The 11,021-nt window shown below is 48.6% G+C and overlaps 1 protein-coding gene across 12 annotated transcripts in view; it reads right to left on the bottom strand.

Annotated features, from left to right (window-relative positions):
• Positions 1 to 1,507: 1,507 nt before the first annotated feature.
• FCGR2B (Fc fragment of IgG receptor IIb) overlaps positions 1,508 to 11,021 on the bottom strand; it is a 51,000-nt gene continuing 41,486 nt past the window's right edge. For 3 of the 12 annotated variants that reach the window (XR_004351229.1, XR_004351228.1, XR_004351237.1), the window contains 4 exons: positions 7,223 to 7,477; positions 6,493 to 6,615; positions 2,235 to 4,285; positions 1,508 to 2,119 (listed from right to left, as the gene is read on the bottom strand). Coding sequence is in view for 3 of the 12 variants with exons in the window: in XM_032641953.1 (XP_032497844.1) it covers positions 2,030 to 2,119; positions 2,235 to 2,272; positions 4,229 to 4,285; positions 6,493 to 6,615; positions 7,223 to 7,477 (563 nt within the window). In the remaining 9 variants the exon portion in view is untranslated. The remainder of the gene's footprint in view (positions 2,120 to 2,234; positions 4,286 to 6,492; positions 6,616 to 7,222; positions 7,478 to 11,021) is intronic. The other 9 variants (XR_004351231.1, XR_004351230.1, XR_004351232.1 and 6 more) reach the window with 9 other exon arrangements.

Genomic DNA, 11,021 nt, shown 5'->3' with positions numbered 1-11,021 from the left:
TAAACCTTAAAAAATACTTTCATGGAAGAGCTCCATAATAAACTATTAACCAAAATAACCCAAATGCATAAGCATATGTAAAGTGTGATCCCATTTATGGTCTTAAAAAAACTATAAATATGTATTAGATGCGTACCAAAAAAAAAAACAAATATACTCCAAATGTTCGACAGTGGTTAGCCACTGAAGGGAGAACAGAATGGGGATGGGGGGGCAAGGACAAAATGGAACTCTCAATTTTCCTCTTTATATTTCTGTATTATTTGAGTTTCCATGCTCACAATGAGTATGAATTTTTGTCTATGTGTAAAAATCTAATGTGATCCATATGCTTATACATATTGCTATAGACAGGAATGTGGATTGACATCTTTTAAACCTTAGCATTAGATGCAAGCTTTTATATACAGAATGGATAAACAACAAGGTCCTACTGTATAGCACGGAGACCGATATTCAATATCCTATGATAAACCATAATGGAAAAAAATATTTAAAAAGGAATGTATGTATATGTATAACGGAATCACTTTGCTGTACAGCAGAAATTAACACAATATTGTAAATCAACTATACTTCAATAAAAAAGTATTAAAACCAAAAAAAACACTTAGCATTGATTCTTTCTGATTTGTGAATTTATAGGTAATCTTAGTTATCTCTTTTGCTTATCTCTATTTTAATTTTATTTTAAAAATTAGCAGAGTAAAATAATTTACTTATAAATAAGTTGCTACCATGTAATGTATAAATAAAGGGACATACATGGTTACTATAAAAATGGGCATGAGTATGTGAACAAGAAAATCGCAAAAGAAGAACTATGAATGGCTAATACTCTTAAACGCTCTAATTCTAAAGCATGTATCCTCTCTCAGCCTAGAGAATGCAGAAAGGAGCAATGGGGATCCACAGAGAGGTCACAAGAATGAAGGCATAAAGTAAGCCCCTCAATAACCCAGTAATTGCAATTACTATTCCTTATTATTATAACGATGTGTGAGTATGAAATACAATATGTGAGTATTATAGAAAGCTATGGAAACTACCCAACAAAGGAAGCTGCTAAATCCTGATTGCAAGAATGTTGCACAGTGAAGCTCTTAGAGTCCCAGGAAAAGGAGCCCTCTCCAAGGGCACCAACCAAACTCCCAACGAAGCTGTCAGTCACGTTTCTAACCTACTGGGAACTTCTCTGAGAAGTTCACATCCTTCTGTTAACTATAATAGGAGAACAGCAGGGCAGAGTCAGCAGTCTCCACTGAGGACTCATCTGAAATTTGGCTTCCTGAGAACTGGTGTTTATTTGCCATGGGAGGAAGGGGAAGGAGACATGAAAACAAGAACACAAATTCATTGGAAGACGGATATTCAGTTTTTAGAAGAGGGGTACTCGTCCTACACTCCAAATCTTTTCTCTCCCTCACTTCCTACCCATTACTACCTTCCCAAGATTCTTACCATTGAAAAGAAACAGACCCTGAATCAGTCTACACTCCAACCGGTACAGTGTTTAAAAGGTAATGTTGTTAGTGTAGTATTTTATTATAAAAGTAATATATGATCTGTAGAGAAAAATTAACAGAGAAAATGAAAAGCACCAATAATTCCACCACCCTGAAACAATCACTTTTAATATATTGGCATATGTTAGTCTATCTCAACATTTTTGAAATCATACACACTTATCTAATTTTTCTCATGTAACCTGTAACATAAGCATTTCCCATGTTTCTACAATCTCTTAATAAAGGTAATTTTCACTGGCTTTGTGGATGTATAACAGAAGAGTCCTGATGGCGAGAAGTGCTGAAGCACAGAAGAAATCAGCATTCAGTTATCTGAGACCATATCGTCTGTGGCTTTCAAAACAGGGAGCTTTAGGATTCACATAGATAACTCTGGAAGAGTCATTCTCCTTTAGAACTGCAGCATCCTCTTCTCCTCCTTCAGAGGAATTCAGGACAGAAGACACCAGATCTTGGCCTCTCTGATTCTCTTCCCCAAGTCCCAGGCAAGACAATGAAAACTAAATGTGGTTCTGGTAACCCGACGACTCTGTTTCTTCCTCTGCAACTTCCGGATACGAGAGAAGTGAATAGGTGACTGTATTCTCAGCCTAGAGAAAGCAGAAAGGAGCAATGGGGATCCACAGAGAGGTCACAAGAATGAAGGCAACAGAAGAAGCGGCAGGGGAGAAGGAGAAGGAGAAGCACATGGCTGGGATGGCTCACCTCCATTCTGGCAGCCTCTTCAGCATCAGTGAGATTGGCTGTGGGCAAAAAGAACAGAGATCAGCGGGGGCACTGCCTACCCACGCTGCTGCTTGAGGCCCAGACCAGGCTTGAGGCGAGGACCACTGATCCCCAACTCAGGCCTGCAGGCCAAAAGCTTCATCCCCCACCCACCCTTGGTATCCCAGACATGGCCTCCCGCACGGGCCACACTAGCAGAGGGAGGCGCTCATTTGTGCTGCACTCATTTCAGAGGATCACTGAGTTTTCCTCAAAGCAACCAGGCAGCTTCGGGGATCTGAGATATACTGGGGAGGAGATGGGGGTGTTGGTATTAGAGTGAAGTAATCCAGATGTTTGCCAGCCACAGATGGCGGCCTTTCCACATTGGCCAGATGTAGTATATCTTTGTTGGAACTTTGAAGAATCTGACACTCCCTGATCTCATAAAGAAAGAAAGCATGAGAGTGAGAGTGAGCAAGGGAGGCTGGAGGAAAAGAAAGAAGGAAGCAAGCAACCCAGCCAGTACTCTCCCTGGTAAAGATCTAAAACACATCCAAATGTCCTCATGTTTTTGCCAATAAACTCACTTTGCCAGTGCGAAAAGCAGCCTCAGTAACTGCAAAGCAGCATTCCTCAGGAAGTGGGGAAGGAGTCTGAGACAATGCATCTAGTGTCTTCATTCATCTCCAGGACACAATGAGTCCCTGTGTGCCATGCTCCAGCTTCTGGAACAAACCACGTCCTGAATTCTCCTTCTAATGCATCCCTCAACCATCCCGGCAACTTAGCCGTGCCTTTTGGGAAACCATCAGCCCCAATGCCTTCCTGTGAAATAAATGCCTTGTGAAATATATTTATGCCAGTGTAGGTAGAAGCAAACATCAAAATGGCTAATCCACTTGTGTTTGCACTTTTTTCTACAGCACTTTGGCCCTGGTGAAGACTCTGGTCCATATCCCCACTTGGCCTGGCCACAGGACATAGGGGCCTTGCTCAAAGCGCAGCCGGACAGCTGTGCCATTTTGCTCAAGCTCTCAAACCTGTTGGCTCTGCTCTGAGTCATACTCCGGCCATCTGAGGTGGAGTCCTCGAGGGCTTCTTTTTCCTGTCCGTTTCTGCTGTCTGGGAGTCCCCAGAGAAAGCTTCAGTTTCCTTCGTGCTCTGGCTTTAACTGCAGTCAGGAAGTCGCCTGGAATATTACTGCTCCTTTAACACATTCCCACTTGGGCCAGGGCTTGGATGGTCACTGACTCTCAGAATGTCAGGCCTGGAAGGGCTTAGAGATCACCCAGGCCAACCCACTCATCTCCTCGATGAGGTGACTAAACCCCAGGAGGGGGAATGACACTCAAGATTCCTTTATGATAGTGACAGAGCTAGGGCCAGGCCTGCGTTTTAATAAGCCTACACGAGTGGGCATTAGAACCAAGATTTGCCCACAGAGTGAAGCCCACTAATGCACGTGGTACCCCAGAACTTTCTCAGGCCGAAATCTCCTCTTAATGTTCCACTAAGAGCTGAGCCCTGTTACCCTTACCCAATCATTCCACAGAGACAGACTCTGCAGCAAATCTAGGTTTTATTCCTTAGGGCTCTTTCTCCTTTCCTCTAGAATTTTATCCCCTTAATTCTATTTGCCTTAGTCTTACAGCGTCTAACCCCAGTCCTCTGCCAGCTCTTCCAAAGCTCCACAGAAAGACCTAAGTATCTCTGATGTCCTGCTCTGGAAAAGTCCCCAGCAGTTCTGACCCCAGAAACTCGGACAAGGCCCTCGCCTCTCTATCTAGGACAGGTGTTCATCTTCTCCTTGTCTCCAGTGAGGTCCTCTTTAGGCCCAGGAGTTAGTCTCAGAACTGACCAAGAGATTTGAGCCCCTGCCCTCTGCCCACTGCCCCCTCCCTCTCCTGTGCTCCCAGCAGAACTCACACAAGCAGCTTCTTGATGCACAAGGCAGGGTGTCATTGAGCCCCCAGAGGGGGAGCTGCACTCACCTGGTTCCTCAGGGAGGGTCTCTCCCATTTCCCTGTGCTCAAGTGTTCCTGGGAGAGCTAGGAGGGGCACATAGGAGGTTAGTAGGATTATGGGGTAGGACCTGAATCTTCAGGACCAAGGATGACCAGAGGCAAGATTGGGTTAGAAGCAACACACACCCTTCTTCCACACAGACACCTCCTCTCCTCCCCACTCCCCAGGGATTGCTCTAGCCTGTACAAGGGCTGGTCTAGAGAGATGTAAGTTGGCTAGGTTAACAGTAGGGACTCCTGGGACTGTCAGAAAGGCTATTCTATTGCATCTTTCTTAAGCTTGCTCTGCCTTTTAAAGAACACCTCTTTCTCCCTCTCGGTGTCTCTCCCTGAGTCTCTACATTTACTTATCATCAGTAACTGAGGTCTTGGCTATGAACCAACTGCAAAGTGCTTTGTGAGGTATCAGTATTATTTTCTCTTTGTCAATGGCTCTGAGTCTTTTCTCCCTTTTACTTTCTCTGTATCTGGATATCTTTAGCGCTTTCTCTCACCAGCAAGCTAGCTTTTCAGTGTTATGAATCGTGACCATTTGCTTATTAGATTTGTAGGACACCTTCCCTTCTCTCTCGGCTCTTTTACGTTAGTACTAAGGGGGAAGGAGGCTGCTTTCCGAGAGTTGAAGTTCTTCAGCTGATCAGTCAGTGAACAAATGTTTATTGACCAGCTTGCTGCGTGGCAAGCATGTGCTAGGTGCTGGCGGGGGGTGGACGGGGGAGAGCGCAGAACAAGGAGACGTGGTTACTGCCCTCCTGTGCTCTTGCCAACCCCTTTGGAATACAGCTTAGTTCTTCAAAGGTAGCCTACGTGGATTCCATGACCTGGAATCCATCCTTCTGCCCTGCTTTTCATCTCTCCTTTTTTTCTGCCTCGTAATTTATGGCTTCAATGGCATCAAACTGCCTACAGCAACCTCCTTACTCTTCCACGATCCCCATCCTAGCCACAATGCTTCTCATTTCCGTGTCTTGGCCCCCACACCTGGAATGCTCTTCTAATCCTCTTTGCCTGGTTAACTGCTACCCTCAAACATCACCTCCTCCATAACGATAACAACTCATACTATGTGATGTTTGCTGTCTGCTAGCTGCCGACTCATTCACCCTCATAACCCTGTGAGGTGGGTTCTATTCGTGGCCTCATTTTTCAGATGAAGAAACTGAGGCACAGAGAAGTTGAATGTGATGAGAAAAACAACTTTTATTTTCCTGAAAAAACAACTTTGTTTTCCTGAGCTGCTGCCTGGGCGTTTTACAGTATGATAACCCGCTTACAACCGGAATCGGAACATTTGAGATAAGGACTTGAGTTTAGGACTCCCGCCATAAGTTTTCGCTTTGCTTTTCCTGGGGCACCTTTTAAAATAACCACTTAGAGTTAAGCCCGCAAAATAGTGTCCTCTGCCCCAATCACTTTATAAGTAGTAGCTGCTTGCTACACTGCTCTCTCTCTCCTGCTCACCCATGACCAGGGACAGAGGACTGCCACCCCCTTTCCCATTTCTGGGATCTGTAAGTAGCAAGTCTTGTGACTCTACTTCCTTTGCGTGAGTGCACCGAAACTGTACTTTCAATCAAAATGACCCCGGGGTTTTCACTTCCCCAATCTGGGAAGTGAAATCAGTTGCTGAGGGACCTGCCAAGCCCATGTGGGTGGCTTGTGCCTCCTCTTTCAGCAGGTCATGATCTGCATATTCTTAAATTAATACACCAACTCCATCTTTTCTACATATTGCATAACTCACCCAACGTTATCCAGCTGGTGAGCCGAGGAGCTGGGATTTAAACTCAGGTAGTCTGGCCCCACCAGGTGTGTTTCAGTCACGACACAACACTGCATTCCTGTGAAGCCTTCTCTAACTGCCCCGGCCCATGCTGGGTTGCGCCAGCTCTTCTGTCCCCCGTCACAGCCTTTGCATTCTCTAATACTGGTCTTATCCCCTCTAATTATACTGATCTATTTGCATTTCAGTCTTCCCCACAATATTATGAACGCCCTGAGGGCAGAGACTGAACATCTTTATCCTGGCAACATCCACAGAGTCTATCACAGTGCTTGACACATAAGCAAGTTTGTTCAGGCCTGTTAAATGAATGAATGACTAAAATATGGGACTATATTTGAATGCTAAGGATTCTCTAGCCCAAAGATAAGGGTTCTAGCAATGTTTGGGGTTAGGGCCTTGACTAAGTAGGAACTGATAACAAGAGGGACCGAGGGGAGGCACAAACCTGAAATCTTCTTTCGCCTGAGGCAGAACCAGGCTACTATGGCACCAGCAACAGCCATTGCAGCAATGCAAGCGACTACAGCCACCGTTATCGTCACCAACAAGGAGTTGCTCAAGCTGGACCCTGGGAAACACAGGCGTCCTGTCCCTCCTCCAACACAACACTCACTTCTCCCCTCCACCTCACCTGCACAGGATTTCTGGAACTGGGCTTGTGCCTCTCCCATACCCACGTTTCTCTGCTAATCTAATGAAGGCACGCTGTTGAGTGTGTAAGGCAGAGGGAAGGGTTCCTCTTAGCCCTCGGGGATGGCAGGGAGGGTGAACCTGACGCCTCCACCACTGTACCCAGCAGAGCCTTGAACTCTCAAGGACATGCCATGCCTTTGAGAGTGAATGGACATATCATGAGACATGAGAAGAAATTAGGAAAACCTCAGCTCTCAGGAATGTCCAGGCACTTAGAGAACTTCTGCACCAGTGACAGAGCTCTGTTCCACTGCTGGGCTTGGTGTGATGGGGCCTATATTTCAAAGAGGAACAACAGCCTTGTCACCTATCACCTGGAAGCTGAGGACTCCGAACTCTGGCCAGCAATTAGCAAGGTGCCATGCCCCTGCCCTTTGCCGCAGAGCCCAGGTTTGCTCAGATCTCCCTGTAGGTCCATGTGACCTTACCCCTAAATGTCTAACCCCTCTTCTCCCCTCCTTTCACCTGCACAGAGTTCCCACCTTGGACAGTGATGGTCACAGGCTCTGATGTGTACATTGTCTGCCCGATAAATCCCGTGCAGTGGTACTCGCCACTGTGACTGAGGTTTGCTTGTGGGATAGAGAAGTTGGAACGCAGATGGGAAAACGTCTTGGATCTTCCATTCTGGAAGAATATGACCTTATTCAGAGAACTGTTTCTCCAGCTGTGGCACCTCAGCACGATGGGCTCCCCTTCCTGGAACACGAGGCTAGGGGTCTGGAGCAGCAGCCAGTCTGAAAGACACAAAGGGACCCCAGGACCCAGGAGGTCTTGACTCAAATCCGAGACCCAGACCATCCTTACTGGTGGGCCACTGTGTGTGGAGGGAAGAGCTTAAGTTTGGAATCAGACACCTCTGCTCTGTAATTCTAGCTCCATCATGTATGAGCTCTGTGATCTTGGGCAAATAGTTTAACTCTTCTGGGCCTCCGTTTCCTCGTATGTGAAAAGAGTCACAATAATACCATTAGCTATCTACAGTAGTTCCTGGCACATAGTAGGTGCTCAGGATATGCTTGTCTTCCTGTTCCTGTCCTGCCCAACAAGCTTCTTTCTGCAGGAAGGATACAGGAGACTCAGGAGTACAGTCCCTTCCCTGAGGGAGGGAGGGAAGGAAGGACCCAGTCTGACATAGGAGACAACATGTGGGGGGAACACAGCAGAGTCAAGTGTCTTTGGGGAAAGTCACGGACATCTAACAAATATTAGCTTATTTGGTGCATGTTAGTAAATATGGAATTTCACTTCAGCAGGAACTTTGGCAGCAGTGACACGGGTGGGCCATTAGCCTGCTGTGTACTTTTTTCCCCCGATTTTCATCCTTTTACTGAGGAAAAAGATATTTACTTTCTTTGTCGTATAGGGAATAGAGGCTAAGGTGGGTACTTATAATCTGACCTCAGCCCACACACTTCTTTTTCCTAAAGCTATAGGACAGAGCAGAGTTGGAATTGAAACGAAAGGGTAGAAAACAACAGATACGTTGGAAGGGAGCCGGGACATGAGAAAGAAATGACAACAGCCATACGTGTGCTAGTCAACCACGCTTAGCCCCTTCAGCAGATCGGAATGATGCCCAAAAAATCTCTACACTGGCTGCTGAGCCTGCCAAGTGCAGGTGAAAATGCTCAACACTGAGGGAGGGAGTGACAACGAAGAGAAAACTCTGGGCCACGGCTACAGTGGGACAATCCACAGGGAAGGTGGGGAGCACCAGATCTTGCTACTTGGGTCACACAAGCTGGAAAACCCCACCTCTCCCACTGTGGAGGCACCCCTGCGTTCCACCCATTTCCTCCCATACCATCCTGTGTATCCCTCCTCTTGAGGAACTCAGGCCCTGGCTAGACATTCCACTCCAGGATTAGGTGAGCAGTCCTGGTTCCCTAGACTGCCTCTTTTATAAAGGTTGGGTTGGGGTAGGTGGGAATGCGGAGAATTGGGAAGTTTTTTGGGTTTTTTTGCGGTACGCGGGCCCCTCACTGTTGTGGCCTCTCCCGTTGCGGAGCACAGGCTCCGGATGCACAGGCTCAGCGGCCATGGCTCACGGGCCCAGCCACTCCGCAGCATGTGGGATCCTCCCGGACCGGGGCACGAACCTGTGTCCCCTGCATCCGCAGGCGGACTCTCAACCACTGCGCCACCAGGGAAGCCCGTGAAGATATTTTTAAATGAAGTAGAACCCGGAGAAAATATCAAAGCTGCTTCCATGTAGCGCCAGCAACCAATTCTTGCACTTCTCCTTCCTGTCTGGGTAATCCCCTCTACTGAAGGTGCACATCATTGGAACAGCACTTTCGTCTCAGCAAAGTCTCTACTGGTACCAGGTTGTAACCTGGACAGTGGAAGTGTCAGCCTTAGGCTGGTTTGTGCACGAGGGCCACCTTAGTTCTCCTTGAGGACAATCTCTTGGTGCAGATCTTGAGGGCAGGGCCCAGCTTCATGTTCACGGCACTCACGAGGTGTTCCTTAAGTCAAAAGAGGGCCTTTCCATCCATCTCCTGGGAACAAAACTCCCCTGCAATCTCCTGGAAGCCTTGTAGAGAAGCAATAAACTCATACACCTCCTCTGCACTCCAGTGGCTAAGATTACTGGACAGGAACACAGGGTTGATGCCGTGAATGCTGGTGTAGGCACAGCCGTATGGAGGTTCCTGGGTCACATTCCCCATGTCCAGCTCTCACCGATAAAGGCCCAGGGACATTGGAGAGAGTTCTTTACCATGACTGGAATTCTCTGAACCGCAGCTAGAGTCCTCTTGACCCCTGTGGCACTTGCCCTGGATCTCAGCATGGGTGATGGCAGAGGAGCTGCAGCAGGGTCCGTGTTTGGGATGCAGGCAAGGGCTCCACCACTCCTGTGCCTTTCCTGGGACGGCTCCAAGCACCACCTGTTCCTGAGGAGGGCCACTGACCCAAAGGCCCAGGTGGGTGGTCACTTCTGCCTGGACCCATGTACCTTCGAATGCTCTTCCCACTGCCCCCACCAGCTGGACTAAGGCTAAAGAACTGGCCTGAGGCCCTACAGGGAGCCTGAGCCACAGCTAGGGCCTGGCTAGAGGCCTGGGGGAGGCTAAACAGGGGAATAGCTTTCTGGGTGGAGCTTTGGGCTAAGCCTGTTGTTCCTCAGTGCCAAGTTCTCTACCTAAACTGCATCTACATGGCCTCCAGCAGCCTGGGCAGACAGCCCCTCCTGCTGGACTACTGCCACTGCCCTAATAGGCATCAGGATGAGGTGAGAAGCTAGAGGCACATGCTGGGCCAAGGTCTGGTTTACCTGGAACAGGTTTCCCAGCTGTGGTCTTAGATACATCTGGGCCTGGGGGAGGAGGCTGAGGGGGAGGAGGTGGTGTTCCCCAGTAGCACAGATTGGGTCACAGTGGTAACACTGGGAGAGTTCACTCCGGGATTGGCTGGTGAGTTGGGAGGCTGATGCTGTGGCCAGATTGACGGAGGCTGGGTGGTGCTCGGCTGCTGCGCTGTGCTGGTGTTTGGGGGAGCTGGCCTGCTGTGTGGCCGCTAGATAGCAGCCAGGCTATGCAGCCGGGCCTGCTGAGCTGCTGCTGGACACAAACTGCTGGAGATACTGAGGCCCACGGAGCTGCCCCTGCGGGGCCTGCTCTGCCTGCTGTTCATACCATGGCACTGAGCTGTCTGGGAACGAGCGCTACCACCTGAGTCGGGACTCCCACTGGTGCAGTCGGCATTCTGTTGACTCTAGTCTCCATGACAGTGGTTCAGGGTCCCCATGGCTGGTGCTCTGGCTCCAGGCCTTCTAGCTCTTCACCTGGGTCCTTCAGGGTGGTGTCCACCTCATGTGCCAGGGTTCCTTGTCAACACACCTGCCGGTTGGGTGGGAACTTGCGCAGTCTCAGGGGAGGGATCCCTCACCTCCACCCCCTCCTAGAGAGGAGGAGCACTGAAGGTTGAGGCCCTGCCAGGTCTCTGGGGCTTCCCTCCAGGACTGTCTTTTCCTGCTGAGCACTGAGGGTAGAGATTGCAGGCCTGGAGCTGCAGGCCCACCGGGCCTAGATACCTTTGGGGAGAATTTGAGAACTGGGTGAGGGAAGGGGACTAAGTGAAGAATAGCACTGACAATATTCATCAGAATCACACTGCAGCTTTTCTCTATGGAGAACGTATTTCTTGCCAGGACCTTTGGAGGATCATTGATCTGCTCAGCAAACGTTTATTAAGCCCGGTCCCATGCCTGGGGCTGGGTATAGAAAGTGGTTAAGAAACAACTTTCGGGCTTCCCTGGTGGCGCAGTGGTTGAGA

The sequence above is a fragment of the Phocoena sinus genome, chromosome 1 (assembly GCF_008692025.1).
Source record: "Phocoena sinus isolate mPhoSin1 chromosome 1, mPhoSin1.pri, whole genome shotgun sequence".
NCBI lineage: Eukaryota > Metazoa > Chordata > Mammalia > Artiodactyla > Phocoenidae > Phocoena > Phocoena sinus.
This window is presented reverse-complemented; position numbering and strand designations above follow the sequence as displayed.